This window comes from Protobothrops mucrosquamatus, unplaced genomic scaffold (assembly GCF_001527695.2).
Source record: "Protobothrops mucrosquamatus isolate PMUCROS unplaced genomic scaffold, P.Mucros_1.0 scaffold1514, whole genome shotgun sequence".
In the NCBI taxonomy this organism is placed as follows: Eukaryota; Metazoa; Chordata; class Lepidosauria; order Squamata; family Viperidae; genus Protobothrops; species Protobothrops mucrosquamatus.
The window spans coordinates 154,824-177,708 of NW_015387686.1; the positions used below are offsets into that span (position 1 = coordinate 154,824).

At 37.5% G+C, this 22,885-nt stretch overlaps 1 protein-coding gene across 1 annotated transcript in view; it reads right to left on the minus strand.

The window, feature by feature from the left end:
* TECRL (trans-2,3-enoyl-CoA reductase like) overlaps positions 1-22,885 on the minus strand; it is a 43,157-nt gene that overhangs the window by 7,220 nt on the left and 13,052 nt on the right. Inside the window, exons 3-6 of the mRNA XM_015822267.1 lie at positions 18,623-18,667; positions 16,921-17,024; positions 9,686-9,801; positions 5,635-5,740 (exon numbers count right to left, since the gene is read on the minus strand). Of these exons, the coding sequence (XP_015677753.1) occupies positions 5,635-5,740; positions 9,686-9,801; positions 16,921-17,024; positions 18,623-18,667 (371 nt within the window). The remainder of the gene's footprint in view (positions 1-5,634; positions 5,741-9,685; positions 9,802-16,920; positions 17,025-18,622; positions 18,668-22,885) is intronic.

The following is a 22,885-nucleotide window of genomic DNA, read 5'->3' on the forward strand; positions in this document are numbered from 1 at the left end:
CTGTTGCTAGTTAGCCAACCAGCAACGGGCATGAAACTGTATGCAGATGGAGAAGGGCAATCACCCTTAATGGGCAATCAATGGTGAAGGGCAATCACCCTTAATGGGCGATCAATGGTGAAGGGCAATCACCCTTAATGGGTGATCAGGATATGCATAGGGGATTAAGGGGGGGGGAATACAAAGAACACAACAATATCTGATGGCATCAGCTTAATCAAGTACAATTTTTAGAAGACTAGTCAGTTATACTGATGATTTTTTATTATTCTTTCATACTTCATGTCAATAGTGTACTATGGAACACTTGTACTAACTCATAAAGGGTACTCTTCTTATATAATGGGAATCAAATAATTAGCAAATTCTGTATATTGTTAATAGAATAACAGAGTTGGAAGGGACCTTGGAGGTCTTCTAGTTCAACCCCCTGCTATGCCATTTCAGACAAATGGCTTTTCCAGTGCTTTAAAAAAAAAAAAAAAAAGTGCCGGAACTCACACATGTCATACAACCCGCCTTGCCTACCCTACAAGGTTCCATCCAAAAAAGGTGCCGGAACTCCGTTCTGGGCATTCTATGAGAAAAAAAGCCCTGGGCTTTTCAATATTTTCTTAGAAACCTCCAGTAATAGAGCATCCCCCAACTTCTGAAGGCAAGCCATTTCACTGATTAATTGTTCTGTCAGGAAGTTTTTCTTTGTTTCTAGGTTGGTTCTTTCCTTGATTAGTTTCCATCCATTGTTTCTTCTTCTGCCTTCAGGTGCTTTGGAGAATAGGTTGACACCCTCCTCTTTGTAGCAGCTCCTCAAATATTGGAACACTACCATCATATCACCCCTTATCCTTCTTTTGATTGGACAAGATATATCTAATTCCTGTAACCTTTCTTCATATGGTTTAGTCTCCAGTCCTGTAATCATCTTTGATGCTCTTCTCTGCATTCTATCTAGAGCCTCAATGTCTTTTTTATATTGTGATGATCAAAACTAGATGCAATATTCCAAATGTGGTCTCACCAAGGCATTATAAAGTGGTAATAACACTTCACATGATCTTGATTCTGTTAATGCAGCCTAAAGGCCGCAACGCTGCTGTGTGTGTGCGGCCAGGTGACGATTGATATCACCGAAAGACCTCCTCTTTTGTTAGGTCTGTTTCTTTTGAACAGTTTATATCACGGGGGTCAAACTCGTCATGTCATGTGACGTGTTGCGATGTGTCACAATTCTTTTTGTATTGCCGGCAATGAGGTGGGTGCGGCTTCGGTATGATGAAACTGGCCTATGGGCCAGAAGTTTGACACCCCTGGTTTATATCTTTGTAGCAGTACATTCCAATTATGAGTTTCATCCCACCAAGTTTCAGTAAAGACATCTACAGTATATCATCTGTGCCCTCATGTATTAGTACTTCAGGTTCACCCTATTTGTTCCTCATACTTTGAATATTGGTATATAAACATCTGACCCCAGTTTTGCTTCCTACGTCTCCTGTTTTATATCTTAGTTTTCTTCTTTCTCACCACTCCCTATCTACATGTTTGATTGGTTGTTTGGGATTTACACTTGGGATTAGGTCCTAAAGACTCCCCGTGTTGAATTGGGTGCTCACAGGATGGCCAGACATGAGTCCAGGGCCTACTTTTCAGAGCTTCTCTAGGAGGAAGGATGAGCTATCAGCTCACAAAGGCTGCATTTTGTGGGGAAGTCGTGTCATAGTCCCGCACTCCTTAAGGCCCAGGGTACTAGAGTCTCTGCACGAGAGACATCCGGGAATAGTCCGGATGAAGGCACTCACAAGAAGCTACCCTGGTGGCCAGGATTAGATAAAGGTATTGAGGCCCAAGTACACAGCTGCTACATTTGCCAGCAATCCTGGCCAGAAATGCTGCAAGTCCCCGTCCATCGATGGGAAACAACACAAGCCCTGTGGTCAAGAATCCACATAGATTTAGCGGGACCTTTTCAGGGACAGCTGTTCCTCATTGTCGTGGACAGTCACTCTAAGTGGTTAGAGGTCACACCTGTCCCAACTATTACTGCCAGGACCATCCAGGAACTGCGCAGGATCTTTGCCACACATGGGTTAGTCTCAGACAATGGGGCTCAATTTACTGCTACAGAATTCCAGTCCTTTTTGAGGGCTAATATAATCAGGCATGCCACTTTGGCCCCTTTTCACCCAGCCTCAAACGGCCAAGCAGAACGCATGGTCCGAACGACCAAAGAGTCCTTAAAAAGGATCGTAACCGGCAACTGACTCCCTTTGAGGAGCACCCGGAGACTCCAACTGGTCCAGAATGCGGCCGCGCGGGCGGTGATGGGAGGGACTCGTCGCTCCCATGTAACACCGCTCTTGCGCGAGCTGCACTGGCTACCAGTGGTCTTCCGGGTGCGTTTTAAGGTGTTAGTTACCACCTTTAAAACGCTCCATGGCATTGGACCTGGTTACCTCCGNCAAGCGGGCCTGACCTAGGGAGGATTTTAGTTAGGGATGATTTTAATATAATTTTAATTACGACACAGCTACTAATATTTGGCTTTTAATTTGGTTTTAGAGGGGTTTTTATTTTGGTATTTATTTATTTTATTTTGGTATTTTATTGTTACTTGTTTTTAATATGCTGTGCACCGCCCTGAGTCCTTCGGGAGAAGGGTGGTATATAAATCAAATTAATAATAATAATAATAATAATAGGTTAGACGATTTTTTACTCTGCCAACGCACGACTCCCTGCACTTCCACGGGCAGAAGCCCAGCAGAATTAAGATGGGGCCATCACTTAATCACTAAGCTGGACCATCTGCATCCAGACCGAGTTGCATCGGAATCAGCACAGCCAATGCCACTGCAGAGATTGCAAGTTGGCGACCCGGTTTGGGTTTGGAACTACGGGCAAGGGGCACTGTGGGTGGTAGCTGTGGTTGGTAAGGTGCCAGGGCCACTCTCTCATGACATGGTCCTGGAAGATGGTTGCGTGCCCAAAGGCACATTGACCAACTGCGCAGGAGGCTAGTGAACCAGCTGCTGGCTCATGACTCTCGCGAAAGTCAAATTCAGGGGGAGCACAACAGCAGCCGTGCATCGGAGTCATTGAGTGAAGGCGAGACTCCCAGGAGAGGGGCACTAGCAGACGGCGAGTTGGCCCCAAACACAGAGACTGCACCCACTGAGCAATTCCGGCAGACGGCTCCGATTTCCTGCCTGGTGGAAACCATTCCACCAAAGGACACTGGCTTGGATCTACCCAGACAGACCAGCCACAGAAACTCAGGTCTACCCATAGCAAATGGGTCTCAAAGCCCCGGTCTACCCAGCCTGGCAGGCGAGCTAGTAGACTGGGGGCCTACAGTGAGGCCAAGGCACTCAGAATGGTCAAGAAGGCCACCAAAATATTTACAGGACTGTGTTCAATATTTGTCATTATGAACTATCTAGGGGGAAGGGGTGTTATGTATTGAGGTTAATTACTTGGAAACTGTTGGAAACGGTCAAACGGCTGCACCTGTTTAAGCTCCAGACTGACTGTCTACATGTTAATTAGCTTGTCTTTAAGCGGGAAAAACTGCATCAATTTTATTGGCTGCCGCCTAGTAGTGAGCAATATAAATACTGCTTAAGCAGCTGTTAGGGGTTTTCTGTTGTTAACTGAATAAAGAGTTGTTGTTTGCACCATTCGCCTCGTCAATGCCTCACCGAACTAGAAACATAACATTTTCCAAATATATTCTTCCTGGTTATTGTGAGGTACAGTCCATTTCCTACCAGAAGCCATTAATGTAAGTAATATATAGACCATGGCCTAGTAATCCAAATTTCTCTTGATGGCACCAACCCTTAAGCCAGTGGGTTATTTCTAAAATAAATTATTTCCAAAATTTCTAAAATCCTTTGTTTCCTCATTGGATGTTGACCTTCCATTGGAAATACATATGAAAACATGACTTGTGCTCCTCTTTGGCTTTTATGCTGAGCTGCTCATAGTTTCCTGGTATTGTTTTCAGGTTCATTGTTGTATCCCTAGTCTCCACATGAAAGGGATAGTAATCTATGGGCTTGATTATCTTAGTAAGGCCCTCAATCACATGTTTGATTTTTGCACCTGGGAGACAAGATACTTCCCTAGATTGGTTGCCTGACTTACAAATGCTGATTCTGTTCCTCTGAGAAGTGAATCTTCTATCACATGCCTTCCCCCCCCCTTGGGCTAGTTTTCTTGCAGATATGGGAACACTTAATGATGTCCCTTCTCCAAGTGTCTGTATACTTTCTTCAAGGGGGGGCGAGGATATGAAATCAATTGCTCAGCTCCAGCAGGGCTTCACTGTACTGGGCTGCACTAGACAGCAGGAACATTTGTTCTTGGTTTTTGTTCTCTTCTATGAGTGATGTGTTGCCATTGATCTACCTCTAAAAGTTCATGTAATAGGTTCATTTCTTTTAATAGTTGTTACTATGTTTGGATAAAGTCTTCTTCCTTTGGTTGGAGTTTCCTGTTTTGTAGACTGAGTCCCAGAGTGGCTAGAGTTGCCTCTAGATGCTTTAATTTTTCTTTAAGTATTTCATTTAGTTTACATTTGGTACAAGTGTAATTTGGGTATTCTATGGACAGGAACATATTACATGGAACATATTTTGCAAATCACAACAGCATCAGTCTCTTTTTCCATGACTATTTTTTTTCATGACTAGTTCACTTAAAAATTAAACATTTCAAACATTTTCAAAACTTTAAAATAATTTTTCAAAAATGTTAAAAATTCTAAAAGTTTATCTAAAAATTAAACATTTCAAATATTTTCAGCTTCCAAAAATTGAAAAAAATAAAAAAAATTAATAATTCCCAAATTACAATTCTTAAATGTTAGTCTTTTGATTCCTCTTGTGGCTAGCTTCAAATGCATATGAGGTTTCCCTCTAGATATAACTTGTAATCCAAAGATGTATAAAAGAATAACAGTTAAATAAAAGATTGAAAGAAAAAAAATCTCAACTGAAAAGAAAAAATGAAATATAGCCTGTAATTAGTGTTAAAGTTTATAAAAAAAAAAAATAATAGTTTATAACAATACAGAAGAGATTCTTTTCTTTAAAAATTTTGTAGTTTTTATGGTTTGTATTCCAAAAGGAAATAGAGCAATGATTGCAGAGAAATAGAAACTGAGTATCTTATTGCGTTAAGTTTTGTTAAGCATTTGTCCTTATTGCCTGAAGCTATCATATTATTGCTTTTCAGTAATCTTCATGGATTGTTCAGGTCAGAATGATTAAAAACAAAAAAAGTGTTTTGAATGCTAAGATAAAGAAAATCTTGATATGTATATTTCATATGCTGTTGTATGTATATACACATGTCTATCTGTCTGCCTATCTGTCTGCCATCCATCCATCCATCATTTTATATATATAAAACACACATAAATACACTGCCTACAATTAAGTTCTCAGGATAATTTGCTGACTTCTACCTATCATTTTCTCTTAGCCTAACCTAAGTTGGAGGGTTGTTGTGATAGAATCTAATGCACCACATGAAAATCTTGGAAAGTAGGACAGAAATGCAACACACAGGCTGATAATACCTTTTTAATGCTTATTAATTTCTATAGAATATTTTGTGAATGTTAATCACCTTGATCATATTTTTCAGTGGTGTATGTCCTTCTGAAATCTTGTGCACAAAGAGAGTTTCCAGAAGAAGCCTGATATAATGTAAACAGTGACAGATGCAGGCCAAACTGCAGAAATAATCAAGAGTAAGAAATAAACATTTTAAAAAATCTGATGCTATTGTAGGCTCAAATCTAATCTATTGTAGCAAAGAATCTAAATAACTTGCTCTGTTTATGATCAGTTTGCTAAATAGCCTATAGGAAATCACTCTGATTTTGAAAAATGGAGATTATTATAATGCTGAGTTTTTTTCATTAAAAAGGTCATGCAGATGAAATATTTTGAAGACATAATTATGAAATAATTATGAAGACATAATTTTGAAGTACTGTTATTAAATGGAGAAACTTTAGCCAACTTAAAAATTCAACTTATCCAATTTATCAACTGAATTCAACTTAGCCATCTTATTTAACTTGATTATAACTACTAAAAGTTGCTGAAAGTATTTTATTTCATCTAGTTTTTGTTATGTTCATTTGTATTTATAGACTGGGATAGAAATTGCAGAGAAGACATGCATTGGAACTATTTGACCTATGTGGTTCTGCAACAGTTAAAATACACATGCATGATTTGAATTAACAAAAAAGTCCATGCAGTTTTATCATTTAAAAGCGCAATATATTTCAGTTAATTGTTACCTAGTTTGTTATAATTATGACTTCAAAAATACAGGGCATTAGAATAGCTTTTTAAGAGAATAGAATATGGAAAAAGACAACCATATTAATCTCATCTTTCATCATATTCACAATGTGTACGTACAAACACACTTCCCAAAGATATTATTTCAAAATTCAGATATATAACTATTTAGAATTTATTTTTATTAATTTGAACTTAGATACTTCTTTGGTCAAGGTCACTCTAAGAGTGTTCAAAAACAATAGTGACAGCTGGCCCCTTTCAAGATGGCTGCTGCACGGTAAGAGTTTCATTTTTCTCTTACCGATAATCTGCTGATTTCACTGCTAAAGATGCTTCTTTGGCAGTTCTGTTTCCTGGTTTTGAATGGGAGCACTTAGGAGTGGCCCAAAGCGACTTTTTAACAATGGTGGGCCCAGTGAGGAAGTTGGGGGGGTGTTCTTGAAAATTCCAATTCCCTCTGGAAGCGATTGAAAAGTCACTGGACATATCCACCTTCCTGTCAAGCAGGAAGATTGGAAACTTTAATTTAGTTCTGTTTTACTATTATTGCTTTTCCTGTTATCACTAATGTAACATATAGAAAACAGGTCAACAAATTATTAATAGATTTAGTAGTTTAAAATTTTGGGAGGGCCTGTTTCGTAAGAATGGGAACTAATATTGTAGTAATATATTAATCAGTATTCAGCTAGAAGGGATAATATGTGTATAATGTGCTGTGTGGTAGTGATGCACCTCTTTAATGTTTTGATTGCTTTGTGTTTTGTGTTTTCTTTTCTTTTATGCCTTTTGGGATTTTTATTTAGTGTTATATTTTGCATGTTAACTTTGTTCTGAATAAAATAATATGCATATACACATGCACATACATATACATATACACAATAGTCGCGGCTGATGCTATTAAAATAATAAAGGTTCATTCATTCAGAGTTCAGTATAATCACTATGCAGCTGATACCCAGTTTATACCTCAGTTTTGGGGTGTGCTTTTTCAATGAAATAACAGAATAACAGAGTTGAAAGAGATCTTGGAGGTCTTCTAGTCCTACCCCTTGCTCAAGCAGGAGACCCAATACTTAAAAGCCTCCAGTGTTGGAGCATCCATAATTTCTGAAGGAAAGTTATTCCTCTGGTTGATTGTTCTTACTGTCGGGAAGTTTCTCTTTAGTTCTATGTTTTCTCTCTTTGATTAGTTTCCATCCATTGCTTCTTGTCTTGTGTTCTGGTGCTTTGGAAAATAGGTTTTTGTGGCAGCCCCTCAAATATTAGAACACTGCTATCATGTCAGCCCTAGTTCTTCTTTTCACTAGACTAGACATACCCAATTCCTGCAAAACCTCTTCCTATGTTTTAGCTTTCAGCCCCCCAGACATGCTCTTTTCTGCATTCTTTTTAGAGCCTCAACATCTGTTTTATATTTAGGTGACCAAAATTGGATGCTGTATTCCAAGTATGGTCTTACCAAGGCATTATAAAGCAGTAACATTACTTCTCGTGATCTTGATTCTATCGCTCTGTTAATACAAAAGCCTAGAATTGTGTTGGCCTTTTGATAGCTGGCTCATATTTAAGTTAAAGTCTACAAGGACTCCAAGATTCCTCTCGCAGTTACTGCTGTTGAGCCAAGTTTCATCTAGTCTGTACCTGTACATTTGGGTTTTCTTGCCTAAGTGTAAAACCTTACTTTTTTCTACACTGAATTTCCCAGTGTTTAAGTCTATGAAGATCCATCTGGATTTTAAGCCTATTTTCTGGGGTATTGGCTATTCCTGCTAGTTTGGTGTCATCTGTAAATTTGATGAGTTTTCCTTTTATTCCTTCATCTAAATCATTTATGAAGCTATTAAAGAGTACTGGACCTTCCTTCCATGTAGAAGTAGTTCCATTAAGGATTACATGTTGAATATGATTTATCAACCAGCTAACAATCCATCTGATAGTGATGTTATCTCACACTTTTCTACTTTACTAAGAAGTAAGTTGTGGTCTACTTTGTCAAATGCCTTACTGAAGTCTAGGTATACTATTTCCACAGCATTTTTCTGGTCCACTAGTTTAGTCACTGTCAAAGAATGAAATAAGATTGGTTTGGCATGATCTGTTTTTGACAAACCCATGTGGGCTACTAGTTATAACTTTGTTTGTTTCTAGACGCTTGTAAATCTGTTGTTATCTTTCCAGTATCTTCCCAGGTATTGATGTCAGGCTGATTGGTCTGTAGTTTCCTGGTTTCCTTTTTTGAAAATGGGGACCACATCAGCTCTTTTCCAAACCTCTGATAGTTCCCCCGTGCTCCAGGATATTTGAAAAATATAGTTCAGTGGTTCTAAGATTACATCTGCCAGTTCCTTCAGAGCCTTGGGGTGTAATTCATCTGGTCCTGGTGATTTGAACTCACTTACTATTTTCTTGCCTATTTTAACTTGTGTTTCTAGACACACTTTTAGTGTTATGTTTTTGTTAGGTTGAGCTAGATTTTCTTTTTGTGTGAAGACTGATGCAAATAATGAGTTAAGCAGCTCTGTTTTTTTCTCTACTGCCTGTTATTTCTTTGCCATCATTTGCCATTAGTAGGCCAATTGTTTCCTTGACTTTTTTTGTTTTTTTTATATGTTGAAAGAAACTTTTTTTATTGTTTTTGATATTAGTTGCAAGTCTTACTTCATTTTGAGCTTAGCTTTCCTGACTTCATCTTTGCAAGTTCAGGCTTATTTGTTGGTATTCTGCCTTAGTTATATGTCCCACTTTCCATTTTTTATATTTATCTTTTTTGTCTTTCAGTTTGTCAGAGAATTGTGTAACCATGATTTTTTCTTCTTGGATTTCTTATTTTTCCTTTCCAGTAGTATTGTGATGGACTGGGCATTTATAATCATATTCTTTTCCCAAGCTTCTTGGGTTGTTTTCCCCTTTAAGATTTAAAATAGATAGATAAGAGAGGGAGGATGATAGAATTTCCTATAATGTACAAAATATTTTCTGAATAGAAATTTTTGCATATTTGTGGAAGATCAAATAACATTAGGCAAATTTCAAATGTAAGAGGAGAATATGAATAGAAAACTACTTTCAGGAGAAATAAAACGTGGAAAAGAAGGTGACATCATAGACAGCCAGTAACTGCCAATATTAATAAAGGTATTGGGTTTGTATTCATAGTTCACTACATAAAAGAAATGTTAGCTTTTTCCAAGAGGGACTGAAAATATATTCCAAAGAGTAACAAAATCTGACAGCCAGTTGTTTCTTTCTGTTACTTTCTGTCTCTCTCTTTCTCTCTGTATCTGGGTATGTGTGTTGTGCACACATTTATGTATCTATATAAATAAATATTAAATGCAGGCATTCTTACTTACTGAACTACAGGATGGCGTAAACATCTTGCACTTTCTTTTGCATCATAAATAGTTGAGAAGCGAAAATAAAACAACAGATAGATTAGAAGAGGACCTGTATATTCAGTTAGGAAAACCTGAAAAAACAAAAATAAAAAGGGAACAGAGAAAGATTGGTTAATATAACAAGAACAGTAAGATAAGGGCTATATTCCTGAGAAATGTTTTATAGCTCTTTCAGAAAAGCCAAAAGATTATGACACCTCCTTGCTCTAATCCGTGAAACCCCACAAAGTAGGGCAATCTAAATTTGCTCCTTCATTGTAGACAGGTTTTACTTTGTCCCAAGCACTAGGCCAGCAGATGTATTAACAGCTTACTATGGGACAAATTAAAGTGCAAAGATTGATGGAGTAATCCACTTATTGCCCGCCTCAAAGTCAGCTGGTGACTTTGATGCTAAATTTACTATGAATTCCCAAATACTGTCAGAAAGCCTCTGTACAATATTGACTCTCTAATAGGTTATCCAAATAAATCCCTCTCATCTGAGGGATTAGTAGATGCAGTATAGGAATTATGGTCTCTATTCAGTTATTGATTTAGATATCTTGGTTGAAAACAACTTGTCCTATGATGCACCATTTCATCCAGTAAAAGTTTACAGATACAAGAGTTTAGTAGGTACAGTCAAAACACAGTTTTTACATAAAAATATGCAGCAGTAATAATATTAATAGAAATTGATATTCACTTCAAATATCTTGTTTGAATCAATGAGACAGAGTTACAATCATATAACAAGTTGTTGTTGCTAAGAAGAAAATTTGACAACTAAAAATATGACTTTAGAGCAAAGGATTTCAACTGTTCTTCCATGGAACAGTTATGTGCCACAAAAGATCTGCAGATATGCTGTATCAGAAAGTCACAAGCAAATATCAGAAAGTGGTGTATAGCTGTGTAGCCAGATCTCCACCTCTGTGATATCACCAGGGACAGACTGCCTCCATTTCTGCTTGTAACTCCCAGCCACATGTTATGTCACAGAATTCCAGGTTTGTGGTCCAAATGTCCTGCAAAAGAGCTGTGTATCTTGAGTTGAAAAGATTGAATACAATTGCTAAAAGGAATTAAATGTAGAATTTATCTAATGTAGAAAATTTCTTATTACATTTTGAATTAAACCAAGAATCTAAGTAGCATTCAAATTTGTCTTCCAAAAGAGTTGAAGCTATAGCACTAAACTGTAGAAATCTGGAGAAGGAGGGAAAGAGGGAGGAAGGGAGAGAAAGAGCAAGGAAGGGAGGAAAGAGAAAGAAAGTAGAGATATAAAATAGCAGGGAGGGAGGGAAGAAAGGGAGGAAGGAGAGGAGGAAGGAATCCTTGCTTAATGTTCTTTTGATGATAAATGAGTAAGAATGTGAAAAATACCTAACATCTGATTTAGATTTGAACTATGATACAGCCAAAATTCAATTCAAAATGTCATTTGAATTTTTGGAGCACCAAAATTAAATTTGAAACCATTTAAAAGTAAAGACCACATCAAGTTTCAGCAATCATTTATGGTATAGAAGCATAAAAATGACTGCAAATGCTTTTTCTTTTTTTATAATTTATATAAAAAGAATTGTATATAAAAGAATTATATAATTCTTTTTATATAAAAGGATGAAGTTAATAGAGATGCCGAACTGTTTACAGATCTTAATTCTCCATTTTCAACTGAAGACTTTGAAGAGTTTGCCATAGTCAAATTTCAAAATATTTTTCCCATGCCCCTTTTAAAGATAGTAAAGATGAGAATAGGAAAGAATAATATAATCAGAAGGCTGAAAATGAGCTTGGAAGTCTTCTAGTCTATTGCTGCTCAAGTTCTCTATCCTGGACAAAATGTTGTCCAGGTTATTCTTGAAAACCTCTAGCAGCCACAACTCCGGGAGGCAAGAAGATTAATTCTTCTCACTGTCAGGAAATTTCTCATTGCTTCTAGGTTGGATTTCTCTTTAATGAGAGATCAATGAGAAGCAACCCATTGCTTCTTGTCCTTCCCTCAAGTGTTATGGGGAATAAGTCTACCCCTCTTCTCTGTGACAGCCCCTCAAATAATGGAAGACAGTAACCACATCACCTCCAATCCTTCTCTTTGATATGCTAGACATATTTAGCTTCTCTGCACACTTTCTATACCAGCTGTTCTCAACCTGTGGGTTGCGACCCCTTTGGGGGTCGAATGACCCTTTCACAGGGGTCGCCTAAGACCATCGGAAAACACATATTTCCGATGGTCTTAGGAACTGATTGGCGCGGATCAAGCCCGATTTTTGAAAAGCACTCAAATCAAAGGCGGCGACGTCACGAAAGCAAAGGCGATGGGGGGCGGGAGAGGAAGAGTCAGCGAGCCCCAGCCAGCAAGTAAGCTGAGTCAGCCAGCCAGACAGCCGGGCTGAAAAGAAAGAGGCGGGGCCTCCTGAACCCCGACTTTTTCCCCCTCCCCTCCTTTCCTTTCAACTTGCAAAGGAAAGGGACCCCCATACTGAAGCCCGGGAAGGCTGGAGAGCTTTGCGCGGGGTCCCGATTCCCCTTTGCTCCATCACCAGCACCGCTGCCAGACCAGCCAGCTGCTGGGGAGAATTTCCCTTTTTCCCCCTTCCTTCTCCCTCTTTTTTTAGTGCAAAAAAAAAGTCCTAGTCTCTCTTTTTTTCTTTTCTTTCCCTCTTCTCGGCTTTTTAAAAATAGCAGCCGGGGGATCTTCAAGCCAATAGTTGTTGCTGGGCATTTAAAAAAAAAAAAAAGTCCTTCTCAGGCGGGGAATCTTTCTGCGCTTCTTCGGCTTTTCTGAGCCGGGGGAGGGGAGAGTTGATGGGGGGGGGGTCCTAGGAAGAAGGGAAAGACCCACCGGAGAGGTTCGGCTGCTTTTCTGCTCAAGCAGCCGGCAAGAAAAAAGCCCCGGAGGGTCGGGTGTCTGGGTTTTTCAACCCCTTATTAAATAGGCAAAGGCTTGGTCGTTTAATAGTGTGCTCAAACTTTTTAACCTCCCAGATGTATTACCTTCAAATATCAACGAATAAATGGCATATTAAAAAAAAGAAAGAAAGAAATCATAGGAAGAGTCTGTTTAGGAACGCGAGAGAAATAATATTCAAGAGGAGAAGATCGGATGAATTTGATGCCCCCTAACAGAAGGTGGGGGAGAAAAGTTGGAGAGCAGCTTGTTTTATTTGCTCAAAATGCTTTTCAAAGGCTCCAAAAAAAGAAGGGGGAAAAAAGAGATTTAGAGGCCTAGGACGGCTTTGCAGAAAGAAAATCTGATCACCTATACGCCATCGCCCTTAGTTACACATCTACAGGAAGCAGACAGAAGGTGCAGATCTAGTGGTTTTGATTGACAGCTCCTCGCATTGTTGGGCAGCTTTAATAGAATTTATCCCTGGCCCCTCCAATATGCAAAAGAGGGGAGGGGGAGTTGTCAAAAGAAGGCAGCATACCCAGACTTCTGCCAGATTCAGACTGTGTGATCCCCCTCGATTTTTCCAGTGCAGGCTCTCCCCGCCTTACTTTTTCTGCAGAGAAAAACAAAGCCTACTTTTTTTAGAAAATAGTTTCTTTCCATCAGGAAGAGAATGTAAAATGAGAAAAAGATCTCACGAGTTTCAGGAAAAAACCCTTTGGAGAGGTCTGAGGGTTTAAGATTGGGAGGCTTTTGTTGAAATTCCCTCTCCACCCCCCCCCCTCCAGCCAAATCTATCCCACCTGGAGACCTATACCTAAGGCAGAATCTCTTTATCCTTGAGGATTCCCTGGTAAAAACTGTCTTTCACATTAACCCAGTTGGTCTCCATCCGGGATAGGATCCTGCTGACTCTATTTGTGTTATTTGCTAAAGTTATTGGCCATCATTTTAGGCTTCGGGTTTTTTTTTCTTTTGCAGGGAGGGGATTAGGTGCCATGCAAAGCTAGCCCCCTCCCCTCCTTTAGTTTACTGCTGGATGCATTAAACTAGCGGTTCTCAACCTGTGGGTTGGCTTTTTACGCATACTGTCGCAAAATGTAGCAATGTAGTTTACTGTTGTTATATTAAGACTGCTACCCATGCTACATCATGCTTCAAGACAAAATTTCATTTATTTGTAATTAGAAATAAATATTTCACAATATATAATTACATATTGTTTTTGTGATTAATCACTATGCTTTAATTATGTTCAATTTGTAACAATGAAAATACATCCTGCATATCAGATATTTACATTATAATTCATAACAGTAGCAAAATTACAGTTATGAAGTAGCAACGAAAATAATTTTATGGTTGGGGGTCACCACAACATGAGGAACTGTATTAAAGGGTCGCGGCATTAGGAAGGTTGAGAACCACTGTTCTATACTCCCAGCATCTTTTTTTGTATAACTGTGACCAGAACACAGCATTCCAAGTGTGGCCTCAATGTTGCAGTAAAAAGCAGTACTATCACTATCACTTAATGCTAATCATCTATTGATGCAACTTAAGACTATATTGGCCTTTTTGGCAGGACTTCTGGCTCATATTTAAATGCTGGTCCACTTTAGATCCCTGTCATAGTTACTTATTGCTCTCATTTTTTTCAAAAATAAAAATATCTGCATCCTATATTATTTAATACTCTTGTCTTGGTTTCCTACAATTGAAAGTATTGAAGCAGGTTGAATTTTCATGAAAGAGGTCAAATCCAGCTGATACAAAATGTACTGAATGATAAGTATGCTTCTATATATCATCTATTTATACATGACTGAGAGATAGAAGTAGGACAGGAATGTGTCGCTTGATTCCATGAATACCAGAGTGAATATTCAGTTTAGACCACAAACTTCATATGCCTGGCTGATTCATTCAGATTCATCCTACAGTGATAGTAATGACTCAGCATTTTTGGTTAGCAGTAAAAAAAAAATTGGGGACCAATGGCTTTTGTGTTTTCAGAACTGGGGAAAGCTTTGTATGCTGGATGAAATTAGATACCTAATGTACCTTTCTCTAACAAATGCATTGAACTACTGAAAGCTTAGCAAAAGATCTTTTGGCTGTGACATCTGGTCTAATATTTACATTGTCTTGTTTTTTCCCCATGATCAACTTTTTGAAACATTCTTCCTAAGAAAATTCTGTAAAATCTGAAGCTTGATTCCCACTATGTATCATTTTAATTGATCTTAGTAAAACAATTTTTTTGCTATTTCATTTAGAATGGTCTATTCTTCATTTATCATATTCTATAATTCTTCTGAGATTACTGTTAGTGGCAATTTGATTTTAAACTTGATAATCTGTAAAAAATAAAAGCTACCTTTTGGTGACCTGGTTAGAATGCTTCTGTAAAGAAAGCGGGTTATTTTTTAAATGTCTTCTTCATCTTGTCATATGATATTATATACATATACCCATAGTTACATGCATATGCATATTTATACATATAGATATTATTTACATCTCAAACTTAGAAAATCACCATCATCGTCATAGAGCGATTCTGATCAGTCTACAAGTAAAATATGAAACATAAATTCTATATATAAATTTTAAATTAGTGGTCAAACTAGATAAAATTCAAGTTCAAAATAAGAGGAGGATTTCAAGGTGCTAACTAAGGCCATGGTTGCATGCTTTTGTGAGCCTCAAGAGACATTTCTGAAGGGCCAAGAAAGTGGGGGCCCACTTCACCTCTGAGAAAGAATGTTACAGGGGCCAGAGGCAATGGCAGAGAAGACTGGACCACACCAGTCAAAATTATCATGCCATATTATATATCATATTATATTTACATCCCATATTGAGATTGAAGGAGACACATACTGCCTATAGGAATGAGAAAGTTTTTTTAATATACATATATGTTGGCAAGTCAATAGAACTTTTCACAAATTAATAATTTCTATGGACATTAAAAAGATTAATTCAACCCTCCAATAAACTGCATTTTCACATGGTATGACCTAACATGGCAGTAGCCTAACTTTGAATCCATTCATTCATATAGGTATGTGCCATTTACCACAATGCTCTTTTCTTAATTTATGAAATCAGAGTCCATGCCTAATCTCACCTGTGGTTTTTTTTTTGAGAATCAGGCAAGTCTGTTCACCTTTCAGTTTGAAAATTATTATAAATAATAATAATTATTTATAAAGTATTTATAAAGTTAATTATAATTTTAAAGATATTTTGACATGTTTGGGGTTTTGCTTTTTATTTTGTTAACATGTAATATATTCATAAGATGACTATTCTTCTCTTTGATTCCTTTTATATTTTGTCATTTATTTTAAAACTGGTTTCTTTAATAGTTATATTATCATTTGCCCATAAAATATTATTTTGTTACAAACTACTCAGTAATCACAAGAAAGGTCAGGATATTGCAGATGGTTGACAAAAACATGTCTCAAAGGTGCTTTTTCAAAAGGAGAAACTTCTTGGATAAGAAGCGAAACATCTTCCTCAAGGAAAAAACAGTCCAGTTGCCTTTTGAAAAACCACCTTTGAAACAACATCGAAGAAAAGATATTATGCCTATTTAGTTCATTGTGAAAGTCATGTTTGAATTGGGATTTCTGATTTGTACATCTGATTTTTTAACCATAAGAAGTTAATTGCTGAAGTCTACTTCTTGAAAGGTCTTGTGATAAGCTAGGTTCTTTTATTAAAAATTCTCTCACAATCAGGTAAGTTATTCAGTCAGTGTTTCTCAACCTTGGAAACTTTAAGATGGGTGGACTTCAACTCCCAGAATTCCCTAGCCAGTGTAGTAGGGAAGTGAGACTATTTAAGTTTAAATAGTGAGACTACTTAAGGAGAATCTGCCTCTTAGTTAGTTTTCTAAGGACATGGTTTTTCCATATTCCTTGGCTTTAGGTTCTAAATTAAGGTGCATCTTTTAGTGACAAACAGAACTGGATTGAGTAGGCCAAAGTGTATAACCAAACTAGCAAGTAAATAAATTGCTTGTCTAAACAAATTTAAGGAATTAGTTAAATTCTAGTCTAGTCTAATCTAGTCCAGCCTTAGACATAAAGCCAGTTGGGTAACTTTAGCTCTAGGAAGAAGGCAATGGCAAAAAAAAACAATAGGGATGTGTCCAGGCTGTCTCTGAGAATCAGACATGATTGAACAAAAGGAAAAAAAACAATAAAAGAATCAAGCAGCTATGAGCTGTTTTAGAACTGAATTATATGGCTGTGTATATCGGTGCTTCTAGAAAACATATACTTACTGTTATCCAGCTCACTTGCTGTCCCATGTCTGTGAAATACAGTGTAATAATAGAAGATGCTGCAAGACTCTTTATATTAACAGAATCTTTTAAATAGGGCCCATCTGTTAAAAAAGAAAGCAAGAACAGGAGACATATAATTATATCTTGCACAATATTTCCCTGTTAACATGTATGAGCAGAAAGAAATTCTGATAAAAAAGCCTAACAAATGAAATACTATGTTTGCTTTTCTATGATACCAGATGAAATTGTCAAATAATATATGTACCGGCAATCCCTAAACCACTACTGAATGCAAGCATGGGGATATAGTAATTGTGTGTCAGGGATAAGGTATGTACTTGAGTGCCTTTTAATAAGCCATAGTATTTTCTGACTTGTGTTTCTGCAGAGTACAAATGTAACCTGAGCAATAACTTAGTGCAGCAGTTTTCTGTAACTTTAACAGAAGGAAGGATTATTAAAAGAAGAGATGGTGGAATTGTAGGGGAAAGTTGGTCAAACAAAACCACCTATTTCCATCAGGGAGAGCATCAAAAATCAATGTGCTAGGAAGACAAAAGCAACCAGGGAAAGCAAGAGATACAAAGAAATACAAAGATAAAATTCCTAACTTGTTGTCTATACTATCACTGGTCTTTGTTGTCAGTAGGCTGAGAGATGCTATAGAGTCAATGCAACTGAAATCACCCTGGTAACAGTTTCAACCTGGATAATAACTCTGGGGAACTACTGTAGCCCAAATTTTCTTCCTTCTTTTTGTCTCTCTGGACATGTCTTTTTGTGTACATATATGGCAAAGAATCTGCTGAACTGTGAATGCCCCATACTGACTGTGTGGGTTTCCTCAACTCTTACTTATCTTATGGTTTCTAATACTTTCTGTCTGGTGTTTTATTTTCCTAGTTTGACTGTAGTTAGTTATATATACTCTCTCAGGAAGTCTTTTCACATAATTCCCAATTTGCTAATTTCAGCAAGAAAATTGGCAGAGTGACATATTTCACATTTGTACATACAGGCTAGGAGGGAATGATCACCATAAACATGGAATATACTTATATAGATCAGTTGGAAGGATATGCATTCTGTTTGATCAGCCTAGTTTGCATTTACAGAACACTTTGACAAAGAATGAATAATGAAGAGGTGAATTAGAATCCTTTATATGTTTCTTCACACCTACCCCATTATCAAAAGTATTTGAGGTTCCTATGGAAACCCCAAGAGGGAATCTCAACTCTTTTTAAACATTCCAGTTGACCATCCATCAGTTAAAAGAGGTAGACAACTGTTTATAAACTCTTGCCAATATTAGTGAAAAGAGTATGTTGCTAAACTATTTTTCTTGATTCATTGTTAGACAATTGAGTGTGAGGGATGTTTTTGTTATGATGGTTACAAATATAAATATCTAGGAACAAATGCTTAGTAAAATGCTCCCATATCCTGAAAATTAAAAGACTTCCAAGGTTCCTTCCAACCCTGTCATTCTATATTCTATGTACAAACATTCCAATGATTCACTTTTTGGAATTGCATTTTCTGTACTGTACAAAACAGATATTTATGTACTTAGAATTTCCAACAGAAAATATGTGTATCTAAATCTATACAGTATGTAGTAATGTGGGAAATGAATTATTTTCCTCAGGGAAAGGAGACTTTAAAATATATTGATAGGAAAATGAATACTTACTAGGTTCTAGTCGCAGACCTATGCGAGATGGGTACCATTGTGGACCTGTTCTCAAATAAGTGAAAAAAATACTTTACTCTCAGGCCTTTGTTAAAGAATAAGATTCCTATTACTTTGCCACATCAGTCTGAAGTTTATTGCTTCAGTACTATTGCTTTATAGTATGACAGGATATTTGAATAATCAATAAATTATCACTGTTTATTATTTTATGAAGAATCCAGAAATTTATATTTGCTTTGGAGACCAGCTGCTAACTGAATTTTGCTGTTTTGATGTTCTTACAAATTGTTGCTAGTACTGCACAGACAATTGAGATAGAAGCAATGCATGAAGTGGGTGATAAGCTTTGTGTTGTGGATAATTTGAACCATGTCAATATATTTAAAACTATTAATTTGAATTAATATCAAACCTATAAAGTTATTTGTTTTTATCATGATGAATTACCAATAAAAAGTCACCCTGATATTTAACCAGTTCATTAAGAAATTATATCTTTTTGATCATAAAAAATTAAGATAAAAATGCATGTCACTATCTAAACATAATGTTAAAATATGCTACATCAAAATATCTTCAGAATTTTGAATCGCTTACCAAAATTCCAGATTTCATCTCTTATCAAAAGTATTCCAAATCTGAAATTTTGAGAGTTGCTTCAAAAGACATAAAGTACAATAAGAAAAATATTTGTTGCTCAGTTTGCAATCCTTGCTATTCCATAGAAAAAATACAGTCCCCAGCTAGCTCTAGAAAAAGTGCATCAAAAGCTGAAACTTACTGGAATGGTCAATTGCTAGTGGAGGAGTTATAAGGACAAAATGAGGAAAGCAACATTGTAATTTCACAGTGCAGACCCTGCTCCATATAAAATGGAACTTTCAGAATGATGATCAATGTGAGGGTTTTTTGTTTTACTTTCTATTGTTTGGCTACTTATGTGTTGTTTTGTTGTTGTTATTGTTTAAAGACAGGAGAGGAGGAAGAGAAGGGCTGACTGTAACAAGGGTAGATTTGGAAAACATTTACATCCAACATATTGGAAATCCAATAATTTTGAATTAAACTTGATTCAGAGTTAATAAATGCTAGCATGTGTTTGTGTCACTATTTTTCTGTATAAGATATAAACTCCCTTGGGGCAGTTCTTAATGAGAGCTAGAAAAAATTAATGACCACATCTATTAGACAATATTTTGGGCTGGATGGAAATTGAATATTGCTAATTTGGACCTTATATTTCAGTGGTGGCGAACCTATGGCACGGGTGCCAGAGGCAGCACTCTCTGTGGGCACATGTGCCATTGCCCCAGCCTCGCCTCCCCCCGTGACCCCCTCCTCTCCAGCAGCCCCCCTGAAAGAGAGTCACCCCTGAGCATGGCCCACGCGCAGCAGCGCAGCCAAGGACATAGCCAGGCAGCGTAGACAAGACTCTGCCCTCACACCCCATTGTGCACAGCTGATGCTGCAGGGCACGGGCAGAGGGCGTGACCGCCATAGCGCTGCTGGGCTGCCTGAGCGATCTGCGGCGGGCCCTGGAGGCGGTGAGTGGCCCTGCGGGCAGGCAGGGCAGAGGATGGGGGTGGGGTGGGGGTGGAGCAGGGGGTGGAGCAGGGGCGGGGCCAGTTTTTGGGCACTCAGTCTCTAAAAGGTTTGCCATCACTGTTATATTTCATACTATCTCAAAACATGTCAACTGAAATTTAAATGAGAGATGAAAGGATGTCAGCTCAATCTCCAGAACAGAAACTTTAAGACTACGCTTTGTTGTCAGTGAAAGCAGACACATTCTCTGAAAGTAAAATAGATCTAGAAATGTCAAGTCCTGGTTGGATTGTCTGGAAATAGCAACTGTCATAATAAATGTCCTTTAAGACAGATATGAATCTAGTGCCTGAGAAGTCTCAAGAACACTTCTGAATTACTGCAAAACAGATAATGATATCACTTGGCAACCCTGTATTTCTTTGTTATGCAAACTTGAAAATGTTCCCGGAAATGAGCTAAACCATCTGGAGGACTTTGTCTTTCTGGTTTCTTATGCACAAGTCTAACAACTTAAGAAAATGAAGTAAGCTTTAAGTTCATTGATTTTAATATGGGAGGGTTACACTTCAAAATAAACTTGGAATGAAATCAGTAAAATTGATGAGATGTATTTCACTGACTGAATTGTCTTTCTTCATTTGCCATGGTAAAAATTGACCGATATTCATAAGAGATCAATAAATATTAATACAGGAACTTCCGGTGGCGAGACTTCGCCGATGGAGGCTTTCTTCTCAGCCTCCTGCCCGGGACTGCGTCAGAGCTGTCAAAACAGCGCGGATCAGCTGTTTTGCGGCTTGGAACTCCCTCCCTGGGCGAAGGGGAGAGAGTGAGTTTGGTTCAGATAGGGGTTGAGTTCTCTAGTCCCCCCAGGAATGATCCTGGGGGGATGTAGGTACGAACTCCCCCGGAGTCTGGACCTCTTCTCCGCAGCTCGGAGTGTCTTCGCTCTTCGGAGCGAGGCTAGATGTCGCTGCCACTGCTGCTACTTTGTATCTGCTTGTGAGTAACTTTTGAACAGACGGAACCTGACAGGGGATTTTCTTTTTCTGCTTTAGTTAAATGGTGACTTTAACTCAAAGATCTTATTGGGACTTTCGCTATTTGTTATAAGTGAAAGTGAGAAGAAAATGGCCGCGGAAGCGTTGTTTCTTTGTAACAAAAGGAAAACTTTCACTTTTTTTCCGGTGGTGGAATGATGCATTTTAAAGGATTTTAAAGAACTTTTCTTAAGTCAAGCTTTTTAAAGTTAATTTTTGCTCTTGTGGGTTTTAAAAATAATTTGGCAGAATGGCTACAAAACGTCAGTTTCTGCATTGCCTAAAACAGCTATTTCCTCTCCTGTTGTGCAAATTCATCAACAAAAACTTAGATCTCCCTCACCATCACCACCTCCCTCCATTACACTTAAAGATTTGCAAGAGGCTTTAGCTAAGTCCTCATTACAAACTGTGAAACAAACAGAAGAACTTTTGGATAAGAAAAATCAGGAACTTTGTGAAAATATATCACATATTTTTGAAGGACTAGCAATTCATATTGATCGTGTAGAGGGAAGGGTGGATGATCTAGTGGAGAANGCCCTAAGAATCAGGGGGCTTAAAGAGGATCTACAAGAGAAACTTAAGGAGGAAATTGTTACAGCTTTGGCCCTGGTATTGAATTGCAACCCTGAGGTGATCTTTGGAGAAATAGAAAAAATTTATAGAGTCAATTCCTGGGTTGCACGTCAGAGAAACATACCTAGAGATGTGGTTGTTTACTTCACCACAAGAGTACATCGTAATGAAATTAGACAGCTCTTTTATCAGCAGAGATTTCAAATTGCTGCACAAGACATTATACTTTTAAAAGAAATACCTTGTAAGATTTTAAGAAGAAGAAAAGATTTTACTTTTTTGGCTCAGGACCTAAAGAAGCGGCAGATGCCTTTTAGATGGGAGATTCCTGTGGGCATTGTGGTAAATTTTGAAGGGACCAGATACAGATTAAACTCTGTACAGAAAGCTAGACATTTTTACTTATCAGTCCTGAAAGCTGATTTGTCATCATCATCAACATCTAAAGCACAGGAAGATTTGATGGAACAACTTGTTGTGGAATTGCCTGGGGCCATGTCATTATCTACAGGAGATCCTCAGACTCAACAAAAGGTGGGAGTGAATGCAAAGGAGCAAAGGATGACTCATGCTGCTTATAGGTGTAAAGAAAGAGAACAACAACAAAAGGAAACTGTAATATATTCACCGACTTCAGAACCAGTGGGAGGGGCGAGGCCAAAGAGATCTGCAACAATAGACCTGCAGGGAATGATGAATAAGCTTCATAAGCCAAAGGATGGTTAAATTGATGATGCTGGAAGTGAGATTTTATTATGGAATAGGAAGAAGTTAGTTTAATATTTGATTATATGTCTGTAAAGAACTTATAGTATGTTGAAAGTCTTAACATATTTGATAAACTAAATTACTTTTCCAGCTTTGAAGAAGGAAGTATTGACTTAAGATTCTTGTTGAAAGTATTGATTTGAGAGTGAAGAAAGTGTAGGAAAAAATTAAGAGTAAAATGTAAGGAAAAATTTATATAAAATGTTTGATAGATATTTAGGCTTTTATAAATGTTGAAGGTGGATAAATTATACAAATATCATATAGTTTTTGATTAGTTGTATTGTTGTTACTTATTGTATTATTAGAGTTAAAGTATGTATAT